The sequence below is a fragment of the Alexandromys fortis genome, unplaced genomic scaffold (genome assembly GCF_014885135.2).
Source record: "Alexandromys fortis isolate MF-2015 unplaced genomic scaffold, M_Fortis_MF-2015_v1.1 scaffold_43, whole genome shotgun sequence".
NCBI lineage: Eukaryota > Metazoa > Chordata > Mammalia > Rodentia > Cricetidae > Alexandromys > Alexandromys fortis.
This window is the reverse complement of record NW_026067928.1, coordinates 7813079-7837489: the sequence shown is the minus strand read 5'-3', so window position 1 is coordinate 7837489 and position 24411 is coordinate 7813079. Positions and strand designations below refer to the sequence as shown.

Here is a 24411-nt window from a genome sequence, read left to right as displayed (position 1 = left end):
ATGGAGAGCAGCTGTTGAGGACTGTTTATCATGAGGATGCCCAAGTGGCACACACCTGTCCTCCCAGAAGTTAAAGCTGGAAGATCAGAGGTCATCCTTGGATGCATAGTGAGTTTGAAGATATCCTGGGGTACATGAGACCCTGATTCACAAACCCCGAATGGGCTGGTATGGCAGCTCAGGGGTACAAGTATTTGTTGTCAAACCCAGAATCCGAGTTTGATCCCTGGAACCCACATGATGGAAGGAGAGAACTCCACACCACACAGCAGCCTGGTATATGCGTGTACATCCCCAATTAAGTGAAATGTAAAAAAACATTTAAAAAACCCAAAGATACCTGTGCACTCACTCCCTTTGGCTACCACACTATTAAAACAATGGTCCCCAAGGGTAGTGGCATTTCAACTGTATTTTAATAAACAGTAACTGTCTAACGATCTAAGAGTAAAACAGTCCCAATGGTCAGCCTTATAAACCAGGTTATGGTAACACACACCTTTAATCCCAGTAGCACACTAGTTTCTATAGAAATCAGGTGGTGCCCAGCCCTAGAGAGGAATATAAGATGGGACAAAACCGCTCTTAAAACAGTCTCATTCTGAGATTCTGGGAGGCAGGATCACAATTTCGAACTGAGGTCAAAGTAAAAGTAAAGTAAAGGTCAAAAGTAAAAGCCAGTGGCTGGCTGTTTTGCTTCTTGGATCTTCAGGTTAAACCCCAATTTCTAATCCTGAGCTTTTATTAATCATGCTTCACCAAAGGAACTGAAATTTCCCCAGGAATCTCAGGAAGAAGGAATCCCACGAGAAGGAAAAGGCTGAAGCCAGGTGCCAGCAAGAAGAGGAATCTGTCTCCTAGAAAGAGACTGCAGACAGTTCTGATAACTTGTCAGACCACCATGCAGATAAAAGATGGCAAACCAAGATCAACGAAGTTACCTTGACCAGGACTCCTTAGTGGCGCACACATCCTGCCCTCTGTTTAAATGCTAGTCACATGCCAAGACCCCAAAGAGAGAGATGGGGGTCACTGGACCTCTTTAATATTTCCTCTTCGAAGTATGGCCAAACTGAATAAATCTTTGCCTGTTTTTCATTACTTGTTTCTTCCAATAGTTTAGTGGGGATGGTGGCTGCGCCCAGCTTGCTAGGGCTGCCAAGGCCCATGCTCCCATCGAACTACTGCAGTAACTCTGCTTCTGCCTTCTGAGGGCTGACAGCCAGGCCTGGCCACCATGTCAGACTTGGGTTTCCTTTTAAAACATGCAAGTTTTTGAAATCTAGTCTCTAGGCTTGGTACAGTATCTGTCCATGGCACACTACTCTATTTCATCACTTCAAGCAGATTTGGGGGATTTATTAGTGAGTACGTTATCGTCGTAAGCAATTATCAAAAATATACAGCTGCTTCCCTAAAAGGCTTTCCTTCCTTCTGTGCCATCACAGATCCATGGCACTGTGGGTGGGTAGTAGTTATATCCAGACTTTAGATAGATACTAACTGATTGTAAGTGATTAATGATGACTCATCTTACTCCTTTGGCCAAGCCAACACTCCTGGGAAGCGTACCTGGGAAGAAGGTGGGCTAAAACAACAAAGTGACCTAATAAAGGACATGCAAAAGTATATAACTAGGGACAAGGTTAAGAAGGAAAGCTCACACAATTAAGGAAACATCAAGGTATGAACCTAAATAAATTGAACAGAGCTCACGCATCTTCAAGACAAGTATGCCATCTATCAAATCGCATTATTAGAAATAACACAGGAAGTCCTAGTTTTTAAGCTTCCTTTCCTTAAATGGCTTGAGAACCAAAAATTTAGAAACCCAGATGGAAAAATTACTATAAACATTTTTCTAAGCAGGAAAGAAAGTTTAAAAAATAATGTTTGGCTTTATAACGCCATTTAGATGTTGAGTTTTAAGAAGATTCCGATGGTGACTTTCTACATTCTACTCCATACAGGGACTGATAATATAATAGTAACAGCAATTTGTAATAAAAGCTTCTACTCCTTTCCTGTTCCTGCAATCAAATTAGATAAGAACACTTTGACATATTCTCCAGAAAGTTTCTAATTTGCATGAACTAAAAATAAGTCAGCAAAGTAGAGTTGGTAAAGTTCAAAGACTAACTTTTTGTTGTCTAAGAGCACATTTCTTAAGAGCTGGGATAGCAAACCTTAAAGCATGGATAAATATCCACACAAATGTCACTGGACTTGAAATATGCTTCTTTTAGATCTGGACAATCTAGAAGATTTTAAAGCAAAACTGCTGGGGGCAGAGACTACCGAGGCACAAATGCAATAGGAGCTAGTGAGCCTTAACTGTACCCACTCTCTTCCAGGGAGCAGTCTGGGCTGCAGTCGTGAGGCTGTGAGTACTGTTGTCTGGCAGTTTAGAAGTGTGCTCTGTTTGTTAGTAGTTACTAAAGCAAGAAGTGCAGCCTAGGTACATACAGTCCCCTAAGCTTCCACAAGTTTTCTCTAATTGAAGGGGGGCTCACTCCAGCAGTTATATATGCTGAACAACTCAAGATCAAGAAGTACACACATTTCAGGAATAGCTACAATTCTCACAGTACAGTACAGGGTGAAACCTAAAAATTTCGCCACTTAACTATCGTGACGCAGTCATAGTAACTGCATAATCAAGTATCTGCCTCCTAATTTACTAAATTAGACTGTTTTTCAAAACCACAGATCAGTATACACTTCTGAACATAATCTCCAGGGGCTAGAAAGACAGTTCAGTGGTCAAGAGCACTGGCTGGTCTTCCAGCGTACCCAGGTTCCATTTGTGAAGGAACTGGTACTGAGGAACCATAGCCACAGAATCTCCATGACTCAGGGCAATAGCAGATTATCCAAGAGCAGTTTTGGTGAGGGTCCAGTGATGGTGATGTGCCAGAGGCTTTGAACCAGACAATGACTCACTACAAAGAATGTTCGCGGGTGGGGCTGATGGATGCTGTGCAGCACACTGCAGCTCCCGATGCCACTATGAATGAAGAGTGTTAGAAAGACAGAGGAGCGAGGTGGAGTTTGTTGTTTTATTTTTAATTAATTTTCGGAGGGGTGTATTCTTCTGGGGAAATGCTGTAGGGGTAAGGGGGAGATATGGAGAGATTGGGAAGTGAGTGGGATTGGGGTGCATGGTGTGAAATTCCCAAAGAATAAAGAATTATATCAAAAACAAAGTAAATAAAAAGATTTGAAAAAATAAAAATAACTCTACTAGAGATGACATTCTTACCACAGTGAAACAGGAGTCAAAGGAAAGAGAATTAAAAACAAAACAAACAACAAATACACAGCCACACAGAGAGACAGATACACATAGTACTCTTCACACTCAGGGGAAAAAAGCATTGAGGACTTACAGCACTGAACACCAGCAAATATATCCATAGATACGATTGTACTCATTCAGGATACATCTACTATTAAAGAATATAGAGATAAAAGACTAAGTTGGTCATAGAGAGGCAATGTTTTCATTCAAATTAGCAAGACTATCCCTGGGGAAAAGCAAATTTTCTTGAACAAACAATAGTAGTATTAGTAGCAAAAATATGAAATTGTTCCTAGAAAAACTGTACATTGGGGCCAGGAGTGGTGTATGCCTTTAATCCCAGCACTCAGGAGCCAGGCAGGAAGCTCTCTTGAGCTCAAGGCCAGCCTGCTCTGCAGAGAGAGATTCCTGTCTCAAATAAAACAAACCGAAACTGCACAATGGAAACAACAGACTTAAACTTCTACTAGTAAGGGTAAAATTAATTTAACCATATTGAAGAACAATTTGGTAATTCAGAGTAAAACCATGATTCTATTTTCTAGATGTCAATTTCTGAAAACTCTTGTACTTAAAGCCACACAGAGACATGCTTAAGTTAGCATTTTTCAAAAGAGCAAGAAACTATATAGCCAAATATGCCCTGAGTAAATTATTATATAAATATACCACTGCTATCTATTACATATACATATAGTTATATACCATATCATGTAAATTGTTATATAAATATAGCCTGATTTGTATTCACCACTTAAACTGGAAAATAAATCAATATGTATTAATTGCAGTGGATAAATCTCAGAAGCATACTCTCCTAGTTTCCTTTCCTTTCACTGTGATAAAATGCCCTGTAAAAACAGCTTAAGGGAAAAGGGGTCTGTTTTCACACACATTCACACAGATGCACACATATGCATATAATTAAAAACAATAATAAATCTCTAAATAGTTTTTTGAAAGAATATTTAACAACCCAAAGAAATTAAAATAGACTTGAGAAGTGAATGAATCATGTTATCCTAATTTTCTTTTTATGTTTATTTACTTATTTTGTGTGTGGGGAGGGGATGGGTACAAGCATGCACCAGTCACGGCACATATGTGGTGGGCAGAGGCAGCCCTTGATGGAGCTGGTGTTTTCCTTCTACCTGTACGTGTGCTCCAGGAATTGAATGCAAGTCTCCAGGCTTTTACAGTAAGTGTCACTACCTATGGACCTACCTTACCAGGCCCACTTGAATAATTTTAAATAAGACATAGGGTTATTTAAAAATAATGATTTTAAAGAATACATAGGGTTATTTAAAAATGACTATTCTCACCATTATTTCAATTTTAAAAAAAGTCAAAATGTTGTTTCAAAATGACTGCTAATAAATAAAATAGGCAGAATGGATTCTGGAAAATTTTGGATTCTTTTTCATTTTCTTTTTTACTACTCTGTGCTTTCCCAAGATATTTACAAGAAAGATAAAAAAAATTGTTTCTAATTGAGACATAATGATATAATAAAGAGATTTCTGTGTTTAAAGCAATTTCTGTAAGTTGGTTAAGCCTCGGGTTATAAGAAAACTTATATCTCTAAAATTTCTCATTGGTACTGAACAAGACCATCACAGACTCCACATAATATTCAAAACCTTTTATAACCATCATCAGGAGGAAGGTCAGGCCACAGATCCATATCATGAGGCGACTGTCAGCCATCTTATAGCACTTAAATGCTGTACTGTCAGCATGAATCCATTTCCTTGTGGTGACTTGCTAATGAAATTCAGTTTAAAGGTCAAAGGGCTTCAGAAGGGCTTTTTGCTGCTTTGCCACCTGTAATGACAACACTCTTCCCTCATGGTGATCTTTTCCCACACACAACATAAACCACAAATATTCAGCGATATAATCTGAAGAGGCATTCAAAGTCAGGGTCCTCAGTTAGACCCTGCCTCAAAAAAAAAAAAAAAAATCTGCTTTTAGTTTGGAATACATAGTACCTATTCCTTAAAAACCTGTTAACACACACTGTATGCAGCCCTATGGGAGGTGCTCACTAAGCAGCTTTTTCCCACTGGTCTCCTACCTACAAGTACAAACAGCCCTTCAATCCATACTAGATTCAAGAACTTAAAACTATTACCTTATTTAAATGCTNACAAAATGAGGGCCCAACAGACAGAAATTTGCTAAATTGAGAAATTAGTAAAAGATAATTTTGCCATCACGCTGAATACAATTATAACTCAGAGAATAAAATATGAATTTGTAAATCCAATCTGATATAAGTGCATTGAACCATGGGAAAGCTCTCCCTTTTAGAATTAAAGTCAGTAAGTTCTTATTGAAAGATGAATTGGGACGCTAACTTGACATCCACTATCGTTACTATTTCAATCTAGAATAGTCAGAGCCGTGAAGCCAGCAGACCATTTCCAAAGCCAGGGCATTTGTAGGCTGTGTTACAGAAGCCCTGGCCTGACCTTTTCCAAACACTGTCAGCAAAGACTACAAGGTCAGAATGTTGATGTTTTCAATTCTACCTCCAGAAACCCTGGGCCATGTCCCTTCCTCCACTCCACTCTCAGCCTTTCCAAAACCACCTATGAGGAATCTCTCAGATAACAGTGCTATTCCTCCTTCTGGACTTTGTATAAGAACAAAATTATTTGAGAGACTACAACTGCAGATCATAAGCCTCTCTTCCAGTTTATACAGTGCACATAGCCTGCCAGACCCTTTGGAGGAAGGGTAGAAAGACAAGGAAGACAAAGAGAAGATGAGAAATAGAGTCCCTCACTCTCTTGCTTTTGATTCAAGTCTCACTGAGTCAAGAATTTCAATACAAAGCCAAATCCTTACAAGACACTCTTATGTTCTGTTGTTGTTGTTGTTGTTTTGAGAAACATATTTTTAAAAGAGCATTAAAACAGCTAATGAACAATGCTAAGGTCAAAACCTTATGACTTTTGACTTTTACCTTTATCCTTTCTAATCCACAAGCGTGGACTACACCCTGTATAAACCACAAGCGTGGACTACACCCTGTATAAACCATGCCTCCATCACACAAAGGAAATTCTTTAGATAAAATAAACCTTTGTACCTTATTTTAAAATTTATTGTTTTAAACTTTACTCTTTAAACTTAGCTACAGATTTAATCTCTAGAACAAAGTAACTTGAAAAGGCACAAAAGTCTCTTACACAGCTACTAATAGGACATTTTACTGCCTTTTCTGTAAAGCTGAGCTCCTTTCCTCCTCCTTTATTTTAGTTCATGTGCATTGACGTTTTGCCTACATGTATGTCTGCATGAGGGAGTCGGATCCCCTGGAGCTGGAGGCACAGACAGCCACGAGCTGGCATGTGGCTGCTGGGAACTGAACCCAGGGTCTCTGGAAGAAAGACTAGCGCTCTCAACCACCGAGCCATCTTCCCAGTCCCTACTGCCCTGTTTTATATCCTCCACACTGTGTATACTCTTCCCTGATTAATAAACTCCACTTTTGTTCTCTTCACTCAAATACCAGACGAATGTACTGAGAAGATCCTGCCTCCTAGTGGAGCCTCTCTTCAAATTCTGTCTCTGACTCAGTGCTGTCTACCTACATCACCCACATGGATTGTATTTACATCACACTAACAAATGACAGCAAACAAAAACCTGCCCATTTAAAATTACTCTTTCTCTGCTTTTTGAACTCACACTTCATTCCTTCACACTCATCCTGAAAAGAAAAAAAAGCTGTCTTACTTCATTCTCTGCCATTCTGATTACTATGTCTTCCCCAATCCATTACCACATAGCTTTTACTCAAACATCTCCTACTAAAAATAATGACCTTCTAATCATTAAATTTGAATTTTATTTCCAGTCCTCAGCCTCACAAAGATCTTTAATACTTTCAACATACCAAACTGTACTGGTTAGATTTTAGCTTCCGATCATTCCCCTCTCCTTTTCCTCACCCACCATTCGATCCTGTTCTTTTTAAGGGATCCATGTTTTCCTTTAAAATGAAAATGGCCCCTTAGGCTCATAGATTTGAATATCTGATACCCAGTAGGAAGAACTGTTTGGGAAGGATTGGGAGGTGTGGACTTGTTGGTGGAGGTGAGTCACTGAGGGCAGGTTTAAGGTTTCAAAAGATGCTCAACCATTCTCCGAGTGCTTTCTACTTCCTGTGAGTGGATGGCAGCTCTCAGCTGCTGCTTTGGTGTCAAGCCTGCTGTCACCACCATCCTCACCATGACACCATTATAGTGATGTACTCCTACCTTTCTGGACACAGAAGCCCCAAATAGCCCTTCCTTCTATAAGTAGCCTTGGTCACGGTGTTTTATAACAGCAATTGAAAAATAACTAAAACAAAGACTCTTCGCTAAAGCTGAATCCTGAGTAACAGATTTGGTTGTTTAGTTTTCCTACCAAGACTTAGGCTTAGTAATATATATTGCAATACTGGGCACAGTGAATAGATTCAATACCATTAACACCCAGAACCTGGAGGTTCTGACTGAGGAGTTCTAGCAAAAGGCTGTGACAGGGTGCTACTGGTGCTGCAGCAAGGAGAATAAAGAAGAATGCCTGTATTTGATCACAGGTAGCACAGTGAACTGAGACTACCAGGGACCAGGCCGAGATGCCTCTTTTCTTCAGACAAAGTTTTATTCTTCCCTTTACAAACAGCAGGAGTCTAAGAACAGAATCCTCAAGCAAAACTAAGTACGGTGACATCTGTTACTAAGGCATACTGTTGCTGGTGATTCATTCAGGAAGCAGCAAGTGCCAAGATACCACTATAGACACTATTAAAGGGATTGATCCATCAAAGTGTTACATACAAAACCAAAGATTCTCAAAAGTTGGCCAGGTTTAAACACACAAACTGAGTAAATCTAGATTACCAGAAGACAAACACCCATGTAAACATATGCTATGAATCTTCTCTCTCTCCGCCCCCCAAGTTAGGAATAATATACCTCTAAACTTATTTACCATATTGTAGTAGGTCTTAATACAAAAGTACAAAACCTTTTAGATTTTGAATCACAGCAAATGTCAGCTTAAAGTGCAGCAACTTTCCACACAACTTTCCTGCCCCTCCTTTACAATGTCACCTTCCCCATTAACTTTATCACACAAACTGGCACACTTGTTAAATCTGATGAACCTGCCACGATACACGTCATTGTCATTCCAAGTTTAGTCTTGCTATTAATTTTGAGATTTCCCCTATCCACCTTGGAGTGTCAGTTTCTGTTGTGTCTTGTTCAGACTCCAAAGCTACAAAGAAACCAAAACCAACCAACCAAACAATAAAAAAAAAACAAACATCCTTAGAATTATTTGTGACCTTCCCTCTCTGTCCTTTTGTAAATTGTTTTGGTGTTATTTTAATACTGCAATTATGTTTAAAGTAGTGAAATTTGTCCTCCAAGTTTGGTGTATAATCTCGAATAGAAGTTTCTATAGATAGACTTCTATTTTATGGGATGATTGAAGAAAATGATTAATTAAGTACTCCCTACTTACAAAAGACCTACAAAGAACTAGTCTCCTTTTCATGGTGTCTTACTTAGTGTTTTTATTGCTGTGAAATGGCACCATGACCATGGCAACTCTAGTGAAGAAAAACATTTAATTGGGATGGCTCTCTTACGGTATCAGAGGTTCAGTCCATTACTACCATGATGGGGAGCATGGCATTGTACAGGCAGATGTGGTGATGGAGCTCAAAGTGCTACATCTTGCAGGCAACAGGAAATCAACTGTCACACTGATGAAAGATTGAGCAAAAGAGACCTTAAAGCCTGCCCCACAGTGACACACTTCCTCCAACAAGGCCACAGCTTTTAATAGTGCCACTCCCTTTAGAAGCCATTTTCTTTCAAACCACCACATCCCATTCCCTGGACCCCAAAAGCATATATCCATATTATAGTTCAAAAAATGCAATTCAGTTCAACTTCAAAAGTCCCCTTTTTGTTTAAAAAGAAAAGGGGAGGTGATGTGGGGGTCCCCTCTGTGTGTTGCTTGTATTGGTTAATGAATAAAGAAACTGCTTTTGCCTAATAGGGCAGAACTTAGGTAGGTGGAGAAAACAGAACTAAATTCTGGGAGGAAGAAAGCAGAGTCAGAGAGCCGCCATGGATCTGCTGGAGACAGACGCTGGGAATTTTACCCGGTAAGCCACTGCCACATGACAATACACAGATTAATAGAAATGGGTTAAATTAAGATGTAAGAGTTAGCTAATAAAAAAGTTAGAGCTAAAGGGTCCAAGCAGTGTTTTAATGAATACAGTTTCTGTATGATTATTTTGGGGATAAGCTAGCCAGGCGGCCAGGATAAACAAGCAGGCTCTCCCTCCTACACCATAGTCTATAACAGTCGCAAACAGTCCAAAGTGTCTCCTGAGATGCATGGCAATTTCTTAACTGTAATCACCCATAAAAACCAAAATCAAAATGCGGATCACATACTTCCAACATATAATGGCACAGAATATATATTACCATTCCAAAAGGGAGTAAAGGGAGCATAGTGAGGAAATACTGGACCAAAGCAAGACTGAAAACCAGCCAGGCAAACTCCAGACTATGCATCTTCATTGTCTGATGTCGATACGCTCTTCAGATCTCCAACTCTGTTCAACTTTGTTGGCTACAACATATTTCTCTCTCTTAGGCTAGTTCCACTCCCTGTTAACTCTCTTTGGCAAGTTATCTCATGTCTCTGGAATCTCTAACATCTTGGGTTCTCCAGGGCAATCCAGGCCTCAGCTTCACACAATGGCCTTTCTACTAGGCCTCCATTCAGGGACACCCCGACACATGCCTGGCCTCAATGGCTTTTAGGTGTGGAGACAAATTCCCTAACCATTTTCTTCTATCTTTAATTCTAACATCAGAACCACACAGCTGAAGTTGCCACGTTTTGTGGCTTGCTGCGGCTAGAACATCGCCCCTTGTTCAAATACATCTATACCAGCTTTGTGTCTTTCACTGACTAAGCTTGGCTGTCCTGAAACTTGCTCTGCAGACCAGGCTGGCCTCAGACTCAGAGATCTATCAGCCTCTGTCTTCCCAGTGCTGGGATTAAAAGTATGCCCCATCACATCCAGATCTAGGTTTTTCTTCAGTTTCTTTCCACAAGTTGGAAACTGAGCTGGATGGGATCTTGTCCCCACTCCCTTACTCCCTTTATTCTATTTCTCAATCCTTTATCTCCTTAAATATAGGATTTGGCTCCATTCCATTTCCTGGTGCTCTTTTTCTCCTCAAAAATTCACTTTTTGTAATTAACCCTGCTCAGCTTCATTAGGGTTATCACTAATATTCACATGACAGTATATACTAGGCTGTTTTGAGATTTCTTCTGCCAATGGTATTCATCCAAAACTCTTCACTTCAGCCTCAGGTAAAGTCTTCAGATAAGAACAAAAGACAATGACTTCCTTCACCAAAATATCACAAGACTGATCTCTAGGCAACATACTAAAATATTCCTACTCTGAAACCTCCTGAATGAGCCCCGCCCCCCATTTCAAGTAACTCTTAGTACCACTGTCTTCCATGCTCCAACTAGTATCATCCATAAAGCAGTGTTTAAAGCATTCCACTGCTTTCCAAACCCAAAGTACCAAAGTCCAAATTCCTCCAAACAAACACATGGTCAGGCCTGTCACAATACCCCAGTCCCTGACACCAGCTTCTGTCTTAGTTAAGGCTTTTACTGCTGAGAGAAGACACCATGACCATGGCAACTCTTATAAAGAAAGCATTTAATTGGGGTGGCTCATTTACAATTTCAAAGATCCAGTCCATTATCATCATGACGGGGTGCATGGCACTGGGCAAGAGGATGGGCTGGAGATGAGAGTGCTACATCTTGCTGAGCAGGCAACAGAAAGTCGACTGAGTGAGTGAAGCTTGAGCAAAAAAGACCTCAAAGCCTGCCCCACAGTGACACACTTCCTCCAACAGGGGCATACCTCCTAATAGTGCCACTCCCTTTGGGGGCCATTTTCTTTCAAACCACCACACATGGTTACTAAATGTAAGTTGCTAAACAGAAGAGGCATTATGTAAAACTATAAGAATTAAAGAGCAGTGTTATCCACAGTACCTATCCTAATGACACACAGGAAAGATGTTAGTATTTTATAGTTGGACAGCATACTTTTCCCGTACAGAACTTTGTAACATGATGTATCACGCTATAATACACTCATATCCACACTGACACTTCTAACACTCAAAAAAGACATCCAGCTATTTATTTTCAATTTCTCTCCTGTATATTTGCCTTCTCTGGTTTCCTGAGATAGTGTCAAGCTATGTAACCCAGACAAGCTTCAACACAAATTTTCCTGCCTTAGTTTCCCAAGTAATGAGATTACAGGTGCACATCATCACATCTAATTCATTTACCTCTTCCAGAAGTCATTTATTTTATCCCTATAATAAAGAGACCCGCAACAATTTAATATACTTTTATAAGCAAGACAGATCTAGTTCCTACTTCCTATAATCTAGTGAGCAAATATATACTGCAAATTAAGAGCTACAATAAGCAAAAGTGCAGTGTTAAAAAGACACATATAAATCGGACATAAAAAGTGGGAAGGGCAACGAGGTGGCAGAAAGTGAGAGGACACTCTTCCAGAGAAAATATCATGCAAATGCAGACATAAATAAAGATTAGGAATTAGTCCTAAGAGGGAAGGAAGACAGAGAAGGGGAGAATATTGTGTTTAAACACCAGAAGTCAGAGATTAACATGATGATTACAAAAGAGAGAGAACAAGAGAATTAAGAGTATAATACAAGGCTGAAGAGTATACCGATGCAATAACAAATTACACAGAAATACACTAAGCATTTTGCTAAGATTACAGAAAAATTCATTTAAGTCTCAAGAAAGTCTCAGAAAACTCAGACAACGACAAATGACCTTCAAAATCTCCCATTGGAATATCATTGGTACTCCAATATCCAACAGACTAAAAATGTCTTTATACCCCCAAAATTACTGAAGAGATTAACATCATCACACTAAAAGATATTTACATAATAAATGAGTTAGTTCCTATTCTCAAATCTGCTGTCCAAGTAGCATGATTTCTCTACATAATGTTAGGGATAACTCTGCAGAGACATCAGATGAATGAAAACACTGCACATTCCTGAACTTAAAATTATTATGTTATTCATGTTCAAACAAATCTTAAAAGTAAGCAAGTCAAAACAGTAAAATAATCTGATAGTAAATCTTAAACTACTGCAACATTTCCCAACTTGCACTTGGCATGTCTTTAACAAGAATTTTTACCCACACCTTAATTCCAGCTAAGTGATCAACTTCTTAAAGAAACCATAACAACATAGCCAGAAAACATAGACATAATGATGACTTAAAATCACAAGGTAGTTAGGGCTAGTCTTAATTAGAATCATGAAAGTAAATTCACATTAATAAATGACAGCAGTAAGTATTCCATAGTTATTTAAATGCATGTCAAGACTATCTATATAGAATACCAACAGAATTCCAAAATAATGTTATCAAATATACATGCAACCAGACAATATTTTAGAATGTGAGGTTGGATATTAAGAATAAAAAGAACCTAACTGCTAAACAATCTATATAAAACAGTAAGAACAAGCTAGAGAAACAGCTTAGTGTCGAAGAGCATTTACTTCTCTTGCAGAAGATACACGTCCAGTTATGAGCACCCATGTCCTACAGCTCACAAGTGCCTGTAACTCTAGCCTCCACCAATACCACATTATTAACTCACACACACATACACATAATTAAAAGTGTTTAATATAATCTATAGTCACTGTCTTAAAATTGTTTTTCTTTATTTTTTTTTTTCTTTTCTCTTTTTGGTTTTTTAAGACAGGGTTTCTCTGTGTAACCCTGGTTGTCCTGGAAGTGGCTTTGTAGACCAAGGTGGCCTTGGATTTACAGATATCAGCCTGCCTCTGCCTCCCAATGTTGCAGTTCTGGGATTAAAGGTGTGGGCTCCCAGTTAGCCTAATTGAATCTGAACTGTGTATGTGTTGTCCAGTCAAGACTGCCATTGAGCGTGTGCTAGGGACTTGCAATCTCAGTTCATAGTTTATCTCCCCTGCAAGGGTTTAATCAGCTTTACCCTCTGACTCAGTTCTCCCATAGTCTCCTAGCATCATAAAGAGCTACAAGGTCATAGCCATAACTGTAGGAAGGCATCTTGGAACTTTAAGCCAGCAAATCAGAAGAGTCTCTTCCTGTTGCTGATTCAGATATTGGTATGTCCTACTGTGGTGGTGGCAACACCTGAAGACTTTGAAGTCTGTCTGCAATGAACTCAAGCAACAGACTACAAACTGGTGAACTAACCTTCTCACTTCAGGCCAGAGTCCCAGTTTCATTGACTCTGTGTCTTACTACTTAGCTGAACCTGACTGCTTTCATGAAATAAAAATTGGAAACTAGAGTTATCAATGAAGTTCTGTTTTCCTGTCAAATTCAGATACAAATTATTCTGAGTTTTGGCCCACTCCCAATCCCCACTTCACAGAGGCCTTTTGGCTTTCTTTCTGTCTTAAACCAACAAACTCATGTGGGCCATTACCAATACCTGCAATGCTCACCCACAAGAACTAGATCTTTTCTCAGTCAGGTTTCTGCCTTCATAGTGCACCTTACTGCACCTTCATAGTGGACGGGATCATAAATATTTTAGTACTTATTTACTGAGGGGTTAAAATGTCCAATTCAAAGATGAACAACATCAACCTCAATGTATTCCCTCAAAATAGGTGCATCCTCTGCCCCATTAAAAGATGGAAGCTGAGTCAGTATGGTGGCTCATGCCTATAATCCTAGCACTTCAGAGGCTGAGACAGGAGTATTGTTAGAAATTCAGGGCTTAGCCTGAGCTACTGTGTAGCTGTCTCAAAACAAGTGTGAGAATAAGGCAGGGAGATGTGCTCCCTCTCCTAAATCTGGGCTGGTCTTACAATTGCTCTGACTAAAAGAAATGAAGGAAAAATTAAATTCTAAACTTTTAAGTCTAGACCTCAAGAAAAATGGCAGCTTCTTCCTTCTCCTATGCTGTGAGAAGCCAAGGCCATATTGAGAAGGCACATGAAGACATAAGAAAACACACAGAGAATTGGGGGTGTTCCTGCCAATATATTTTGTATTTCCTCTTAAAAGATTTTTATTATTTTTAATTATGTATACATCTGTGTGTATGTGTACACGTATGCAGGTGTGCTTGAAGGTAAAAACCACCCAACACGGGAGCTGGGAACTGAACTCAGGTGCTCTGCGTTAAGACATACCCTTAACCCAAGCCACCTTTTCAGCCTCCAGGATAAACTTGTAGATTATCTGTATCATAGTATTCTTATGATCTAAATTATTATTTAAATGTACTGGGTACATATTAAATTAGTACTAGAATATGTACAGCTAGCTCAAATTACCTAATAAGGGTCTGAATTTGATTCAGCATTGCTCATGAATGCTAAAGTAATTAATTGATATATATAGATATTTTAATGAGGTACATTCAAGTCAATGCATTGTAACATGAGTGGGGCCTGCTTGTTGGGGTTTCTGTCCCTCCCTGTACCCCACAGCCAGCAAGCCCCAAAGAAAATCACACAGAGAGCTCTATAAGTTATAAACTGATTGGCCCATTAGCTCAGGTTTCTCATTAGCTCTTATCACTTATATTAACCCATTATTCTGATCTACATTAGCCGTGTGTCTCAGTACCTTTCACAGCAGCACAGATCACATGTTGCTTCTTTGGAGTCTGGGCAGGAGTGGGAAGAATCAACTTCCTCCTTCCCAGAATCCTCCTGTTCTCTTTGCATCATTTCTACTTCCTGTCTGGTTTTCCCACCTATATATACACACTGCCTGCCTGGCCAATCAGCGTTTATTTAAAACATGATTGACAGATTACAGACAATTCTCCAGCACCAATGCACAGTTTCAATTGTTATAATAGTCACAGAAATAGCAAGGGGAACTTTAAGATACACTGGAAAACAATTTGTCCTTGCAATCAAAGGAACATAATGTTGATCCTAGAACATGTCAGAGTGCTGATGTGCACCTTGGTAAACTACTCGATACGCAAAAATTTGATTGTAAATTTTCTCATGTACAAATTTTCTAAACTTTACAAGTCTATTTGAAAGATTAACTAAAAAGCAGTCTTTCACAGAACCTCTTAAGTACCTCTGAGGAAAGCACGAAACTCCACAGTAGAAAGACACACAAGCATGTAAATCCAGACAACACTTTTTCTAATATTGTGATTCTCAACTTTTACTTTGCCTTGGTGCAAATGGCAAATCCAAAACTCTTCTAATTATAGATTTACAGAGATTCCTACATTTAAGAATAAGATTGCACCAGGTGGTGGTGGCACACATCTTTAATCCCAGCACTCGGGAGGCAGAGGCAGGAGGATCTCTGTGAGTTCGAGGCCAGCCTGGTCTACAAGAGCTAGGACAGGCACCAAAGCTACAGAGAAACCTTGTCTCAAAAAAAGAACAAAAATAAACAACTAAATAAAAGAATAAGATTGCATGAGGCAAATAAACCAAATTAGGCCTTCATATAAAGTAAAAAGAACTATAAGTGGGAGAGAATATACTATGGCTGAAGAATTAACAAGAAATAAGCCCTGCTAAACATCACAATCAGTACCTAAAAACAAAGGAGGGAAGATTGCTGAGATATGGCTCTGTACAGGTATGCAAGGCCCAGTCAAGGAACCTGTATGTTAAGAATCACACACTGCACACTCAAAAGTCATCAGAGTAGAAACAAGTTTAAAGACTGAAAGGACCCAAACATTAAAAATGAAGTCAATTCTACCTATGAGGGAAATTAAAAAAAAAAAAAAAAAAACTAAACAACTATTTCAAGAACAGAAGTCTGGGTCAGGTAGTTTCTTATACGATTAAATATACATCTACACTATTACCTAATGATTCTATCCAAAAGAAATAAGTGCATCCACAAAAGGACTAATACAAGAATATTCTTAAGTTTCATTTACAATAGCCAAAAGCTAAAAACAATACAAATGTCTCCCAACAGAGCAACAGATGAGAGGTTGTATATTCATACAACTTGTATCAAGTAAATCTAGTCAATAACAAAAAGAGATGATCCTTCGACATTTTAACATGGATCCATCTCAAAACCTTCACACTGAGTGAAAGAAACTTTATATTCTATAAGCTAACCATTCTAAAATAAGAAAGTCCATCTATTTAATGTGGAAAAACAATCACCTGGGGGATAGGAACTGACTGGCAAAGGTTGTACAAAAACTTTCTGGAATGTTCTCTGTATCATGGCAGTGAGTTTTATTTGTAACAACAATGGTAGAGTTGAGACCTTGTCTCAAATTTTAAAAATTAAAATTTAAAAAGAGAGGGCCAGGTGGTGGTGGTACATGCATTTAATCCCAGAATTCTAGAGGTGGAGGCAGGTGGATATCTCTGTGAGTTCAGCTGTAATACAGCGAAGCCCTGTCTTAACAAAAAATTAAAAAGAGGATGCTAAGTATGAAGGGAATTCAGTGGGAGTGGATCTGGAAAGGGGACAGGAGGAGTATGGATGAATATGATCAAAATACATTGTATGCATGTATGAAATTCTCTCAGAATAAAGATATTCTATCTTTTAAATAAGACTGAAGACATACAAAAGCATAAATGAAACAGACTTATTTCTCGCAGTCTTCTATATATTTCTGCATGTTTGAAAGCTGTAACAGTAAGTGCTATTGAATGGTGGGGTGGGGGTTTAGAAGGAAATCAGAGAAGGTTTTTGAGAACTAAAAAACAAATTTATATTAAAAGAACATGACTCATGCCAGGCAAACAGTAAACCAAAGAGCAGCTAAGCAAGAGAAGAAAGTAGCAATTATTTCATATGAAAGGCACCAGCATTTAAGGAGGAAGAATTCATATCAAGAATAAAGACAAAGATGTCAAAAGAAAGCTTCTAAATATCAGGAATACGGAAGGACTTTTAAAGCACTATTCAGAGTCAATATGATGGAGACTAAAGTAGACAAGAGCTTGAAAGTATCACATTATGCAACTGGGCAAGTCTGAGTACGTAAAAACGCAGTAATTAAGACAGATAATGTATATTGATAAATTTAAAAGAAACAATGGTCATGAAAATCGGGAAGGTCGTGAAAATGTGTCATAATAGAAGCAACATAAGGTAAAAGACTACAGTATTTCTTTACAAAGGAAAATGAAAGCAAACTACTACACCTAGAATTCACCATCTACTAAATCACCTAGAATGGTCTACTGGGTGAGGCAGTGGCCTTGGGTCTGAAAATCTCTGGGCATTCTTGCTTAGTGTGCCATCCTAAGCACAGCTTTCAGCTCCTGATGAGGGAACTTTCCTTGTTAAGTCTACAGACAACAGAGAAGCTGCCTTGAGAGGGCAAATAAACAAGCATCGTTGTTTGCTACAATGTTATCTGCTTCCTACAAAATAAAGAGATAAATAGTAAGTGCTAAGCTAGGACTCTTGTTGACTCAGATGTGACGCTAACTCAGTGCTGTGTCTCTCTAATATTCATTAACCTCATAGGACTTTGAACAAGGAAAAGTACTCAAATATGCTGTGTTCCTGTTACTTGGCGCAACTATGAGTAAATGTCATTTGTTCTAACTTAGGAGTCCTCTGTTTTCTGCCAACAACCATGAAACATTAACAGACTAATTAATTCACTAGTTTATGAAAACAGTAGTTACTTCTATATGCCAGACTCTATATCAGTGGTTCTCAATCTTCCTAATGTTGAAACATTTTAATACAATTTCTCACATTGTGGTGACTCCCAACTATAAAATTATTTCATTGCTACTTCATAACTAATTTTGCTACTGTTCTAAATCATATTGTAGACAGGCAGTGGTGGCACATACCTTTAATTCCTGCACTTAGAAAGCAGAGGCATGCAAAAATAAATAAGTAAATAAATATCTGATATGGGAGGCCTGAGCTGTTCAGGACAACTGGGAACAGAGGAAGGAGGGAACACTGATTGGGAGGGAAAAAAGATTAATTGATTAACTAATAAAACAATTAAAAGTTTTAAAAATAGAAAAAAAGATGGATCAGTGGTTAAGAGTATTTGATGCTCTTTCAAGGACCAGAGTTCAGTTCCCAGCACTCTCACCAAGTGGCTAACAACCATCTGAAACCAAAGCTTCTGGTACCCTTGAGGAACAGCACACATACAGCGTACGTACATACAAAAAGAAAAGAGGCTTTTTTTTTTTTTTTTTTTGTTTTCCGAGACAGGGTTTCTCTGTGGCTTTGGAGCCTGTCCTGGAACTAGCTCTTGTAGACCAGGCTGGTCCCGAACTCACGGAGATCCTCCTGCCTCTGCCTCCCGAGTGCTGGGATTAAAGGCGTGCGCCACCATCAGCCTGCTAAGAGGCATTTTTTTTACATTGTAAACAGAACAACCTAAATATAAACCTAGATGACATTAAGCCCATTTCTTGTTGTTTTGTAGTGCTAGAGATGGAACCAGAGCCTTCAGGACAAATATTCTAGACCAAGTGCTCTACCACTGAGCTACATCCCAGCTCTCTAACTCCATTTTAGATTTCAAGCCTCTTTCCTTAGTTGATTTATCAGGAGCAACTTTAATTTTCCAGATATAAAAGTACGCAGACCTCTATAGTACAAATACCTCAAATTATATTTCAGAAAAAAACTTACTGTAGTAAATTATTTAAAAAAAATATTTTGTGGCCAAAGATCAAAAATAACTAGGATTAAAAAAAAATCTAAGCTACTGTCTTTACTGAAGAGTGTCTCTGTGTTAGTATTTAGACATAATCCAAGAACTCCTATTGTTGGCATTCTAGTATATAGTTTGAGAAACTTCTGCTGCAATTAACACTGCCAATTTAAATTGTACGTATTCTTTTAAATCTTTTAAATCTTAGTAGTCAGCTTGTTGTAGGTACGTACCTGAGCTTTCAAAATAGAGACCATTAAAGCCAGAATGTAGTTTGGCAGCTGCAAGACAAGTTAACTACTTAACCATTTGCACATGGCTCTTTTCCTATCAAGCACAACTCAATTTCCCATAACACAGTGAAAGTCATGCTTAATTTTTTTTTCTGAAATTAAAGGGGTACCAAGACTTTGTAGCTGTATTTTATCTACTGTTATGGATCTTTTTAACAATGGAGAGGAAGGAAGAAGGGGGAAAAACAACTTCTATAGCCAGGAATGATGGTGTGTGCTTGTTATCATAGTAGGAAGCAGAGGACAGACCTGAGGGTGTTGTATTCAGCTGTAAAGAAACTACAGCATTCACAAGAAACAGGGAAACAGGTGGAACTGGGGGTTAATGTGTTAAGTGAAATAAGCCAGATTCAGAGAGAAAAATACATAGTTTCTCTTAAAAGGGGACTCTAGATTTAAATTTATACATACATGTATACATACATTTATGTAGGATGTGACGTACAAAAAGAACTTATAAAATTTACTAATTAATTCCAGGCCAAGGCTGATTCTTGTGATTGTCATTGTAAAGTGTTTTAAGAACTAGCTGATTATGACCTTGGGAGTGGTCCTGAGAAGCAGGGGATTGCCCCCTTGTAATCTTCACTGGTATTTTCGGAATTTTCTGTGACACACTCCCTGCCAATTCCGGATCACTGGGCTGTGGTTTCTTCCCTTAAAAATCGTTTCTCCCGGTCACTAGGGATCGAACTCTCCCCCTGCGTGGGTTATGAGTCTCGGCCCCAGTGCACTGGTTCCCGTCTCATCTCCATCATTAAAGCCTCGTGTGATTGCAAAGAAAAAAATTACTAATTAATACACATATAAAGACAGTAGGTCACTGATGGTCCCAGGCATCACCACCATGGAGAGGGGGTTTTAGCTCTTGAACAGGAGCACAGCCCAGCATTGCTCATCACTACACGTAGTTCCCTATCCCCTGACCTAACCATCTCTTAACACACAACAACCAAAGTTGCTAAAACATTCTAGAGTTTCAAAACAAGGCCTGAGCTAAAAAAGCAGCCATAAAATAGTCGTGTTCGTCATATAAACTGGGTTTCCAGATTGATAACTAGCTACAAAGTCTACTCAGAATATGAAATTCAGTTGTACCTATGCCGTGTTCCCAGACGGTTATATAACAGGAAGTCATTCTCAGCAAGCCAAGAGTTGTCCCAGAGACAAACTTGCTATGGAACTGGACAAGTGAAAGAATTAAAATGCAAATGTAGACCACGATAAAATTCTCTAATGCACCTGCTTATAAAGGAAAAAATATTTGGAAAAAATATCACCTGGCCATGTTAGAGCAATAAGCTCAAATGATGTGAGACTCTTACCAAAGAAAAATGAAAAATCAGTTATGGTACGATCCACTCTCCCACAATCCTTGGCAATTGTCAACAGGCACTTGATAGAAAGGCTTGGGTGACAACACACATGCAAACAGACAGGAAAGGTGACATACTGGACCAGCTGTACAAGTCCATAAACTATGTCACGCATCATCAACAATATGCACAAATGCTTTTCTTCTGTCCCTCAGTAAATAGGTTTCACTAAATTTTCTGAAATTCATAATGAAAACACAAACACAACATAGCAAATATTGCCAACACTGATATTTGCAACAGTCCTCTCCAACGACACCATTAGAATACACGAAAGGGGAAAAAGTACAGAAATCCTGACAAAGAAAATACAGGGCACGTTTCACTCATTTAAATACAGTTAGAAGTTTATACACTTGAGAGATAAGATTGTATTAAATGAAAACTAATTTATTTTCAAAAAACTTATTTCTAACAAAATGCTCAACTCCCACCAAAATACACACGCGCGCGCGCGCGCGCACACACACACACACACAAAGTAGGAGCAGGTTTTTTCCAACAAACGAACACTTTAATACTAACATAATGGAAAAGGGCAAAATGACAAGGCTAAGTAGAAAGGAGGCACGTTCGTTCCCCACCACGGCTCTTCTCTATGGGTCCACGGCCCCTAAAAGCCCAGCTGCATCTCACTCTACAGTGTGGACCCCCACGCCACTCGATGACGCCTAGCGCCTCCCTGACAGGTCGGTGCACGCAGCCCCGCCGCCGGTGGAAACCCCACGACAATGTCTCCTGAGTGTCTCAGTCAGGAAAGAAGGAAACGACACGACAGGAGGAGAAACAGAGACCCGGGCAAGTTGGGGAGTTCGGGGAAGGGGATTTGGTGGGGAGCAGGCCGTCGGGTGCGGCCAGGGGCTGGAAGAGAGGTGGGCCGGGAGGGAAGGGTCTCGCGGGGGCGGGGGTAGGGAGCAGCCCGTGCTCCCCGAGGTGACCCGGAGGTGGCTGCGTGGTCCCGCCGGGGTGGGGGGCAGCCGGTGCGTGGTCCCGCCCGGGTGGGGGGCAGCCGGTGCGTGGTTCCGCCGGGTGGCCCGGAGGTGGCTACGTGGTCCCGCCGGAGTTGGAGGGCAGCCCGAGCTCCCCGGAGGTGGCTGCGTGGCCCCGCAGAGTGGCCCGGCCCGTGATCCCCGGGGTAGCCCGGACTGTGCTCCCCTGGGTGGCTGCGTGGTCCCGCCGGGTGGCCCGGGGCCCGCGTACTCACCACCTGGTAGCGGCCAGTCCCCAGCTGGTGGTGATCCATCCTGCCCGCCTCGGGGTCCGGCTTCCGAGCGGGCGTGTCCCCTCGGCGCTCAGCTCCTTCGGCCTCTCCCCCGGTCGACGACGTCGTCGCCGCAGAGCCCCTTCCGCCGCCCCGGGTTCCGCCGCCGCGGTCGCCCGGCGGGGCCGCTTCACTTCCTGTCGCTCCCTCGGCTACCGCCGAGACCTCCGCGTCGCTCGCCGATCGGCGCCGCAGCTCCGGGGAGCCGCGCGAGCTACTGAGCATGCTCGGGTTGGACGCGCATGCTCTCTGGCTCCGCCGCCGCCGTTCCATCCGCGTCCCGGCTGCGAAGGTGTCCCTAGGTGGGAGGAGACGAAAAAGTCGGGCAAGTCCCGGGGAGCCCTCTAGGACGTCAACCTGTCGGGAGTGGGCGGTGGCAAAAGGAAGAAAAAAAAAAGAGAGAGAGAGAGAGAGAGAGAGAGAGAGAGAGAGAGAGAGAGAGAGAGAGAGAGAGAGAGAGAGAGAGAGAGAAAAGAGAGAGAGACAATCGTCCCACTTGATTGGCGTTTTGGGTGAGGGCAGGTTTCACTGTGGGACGAGCCAATGCACCGTCACTGCGGAGAGGAACGAACGTTCAGGCGGTGCATTCCTAGAGCACTCGAGGACAGATCGCCCTTTTGATAGTCCCAAGCCTAGAACATCTCAGAGATCCATCTTCAGGGCAGTCATAAAACGCTTGTTCAAATCACTAATGAGGTAATGGGTTACCAAATATATGTACGTTTTATATATATGCACATACGTATTGTGTGTATTTATAATGTATGTTATATATACATAATCAGCTTTAAAGCCACAGTAAAATTTCGAGGAAAGGAAAAGACCCTTATTCTCACTCTGCTTACGCATAGCCTTCCTCACCTCATTTGTACCAAATGTTGAGCCCACGATAACATACCTTAACACCTTATCACATCGGGGTTCATTTTCAGTAGTGTACGTTCTAGGGGTTCTGACAAATAGGCCATAACAATGCACCATTATGGTTCACACCGTGTAGTTTCACTGCCCTGAAAATCCTGTATCGGACTTTACCTGCCTCTTTCTTTTGCCTCCAGAAGCCTCTTTAGACATATCCTATACCTTAAAGAGAAAAAGGTCTTCAGAAATAGGAAATGGGAAGAAATTGAAGTGAGGTAGGATTTTTGCGGTAACTCTCAGGTGTTACTAAAATTTGATAATGGTGAGGAAGCACGTTTTGTGGGCCGTCATAATAACCAGCGGGTAGCCACACATGACCTATTATGTTTGTGAATAAGACGGAACAGTGTACCAGGCTTTTTCTTTTACAGCACCAACCGGCTCCCAAATCATGACACCAAGATTTATTAGTTATGAATGCTCAGCCTAGCTTAGGCTCATTTCTGGCTAGCTCTTTATATTAGCCTGTTTCTTTTTATCTACCTTTTGCCGTGGGGCTTCTTACTTTCCTTCTGTCTATCTTGCTTTCACTGCTTCCTCCAGTGTCTGGCTGGATGGTGACTGCCTGGTTTCTGGCCTCAGGAATGTCCCTGACTTTCTCCCTCAGTCTCTTTTCTTTTCTCTCAGTCCTCTTTTCTCTCTCCAGCCTCAATTTCTCCTCCTGTTTATTCTCTCTGTCTGCCAGTCCTGCCTATCCTTCCTCTACCTAGCTATTGGCTGCTTGGCTTTTTATTAGACCAATCAGGTGCCTTAGGCAGGCAAGGTGAAACAAATGTAATACATTCTTACTAAATTAAATACACATCCTTACATAATTAAACAAATGCAACACATCTTTGCCTGGTTAAAATATTACTCCACCACAACAGGACATGTTTCTCTCACAAGATAAAAGATAACATAAAAGAGTACAGCGGACCATCAAAAGGTACCTTTTAATCAAAACATCTGCTTATTGTACCCTAAGAACTATAGCACCACCTGATCTGGCCCAGGTATCCTCTTTAAGACAACCAAGCCCTTTGTCCATAAATCATCTTACTTGGGATCCCTTGAAGGGGACAGGGGAGAAACCTGTAAAACTCTCACTTTAGTTCCATGTATGTACTTTACTTTCATGTATGTATAGAGGACAATTCTGAAATCAAGGAAGCCAGCAGAGGATCCTGGATAACTGGTTCAGCTAGCAAGACACAATGAAGTTCAATAATCTTTGGGTAGTCCTTAACTAAAAAAGTTAAGCCTTCCTGATACTTTTATTTTTCAAGTCATTTATCAGATCTCTGTTTGAGCCATCTTAAAATTTCTAATATCAACATTGCCTGTCTAACAATAATACAAAGCACTGGTATTGCCCCTACCTAGATTTCTTTAAACTTGCTTTCATATGCTCCAATGTAATATATTTTAGATTCTAAGATAATAAGCATGCCATTTCATTGATATTA

The 24411-nt window shown here is 40.4% G+C and overlaps 1 protein-coding gene across 2 annotated transcripts in view; it reads right to left on the bottom strand.

Annotated features, from left to right (window-relative positions):
* The window catches only part of Ndfip2 (Nedd4 family interacting protein 2), a 42139-nt gene extending 19752 nt beyond the window's left edge, over positions 1-22387 (bottom strand). Inside the window, exon 1 of one of the 2 annotated variants that reach the window (XM_050144647.1) lies at positions 21986-22387. In XM_050144647.1, the coding sequence (XP_050000604.1) occupies positions 21986-22315 (330 nt within the window). In that variant the 5' untranslated portion in view covers positions 22316-22387. The remainder of the gene's footprint in view (positions 1-21985) is intronic. The other variant, XM_050144646.1, reaches the window with a different exon arrangement.
* Positions 22388-24411: the final 2024 nt, after the last annotated feature.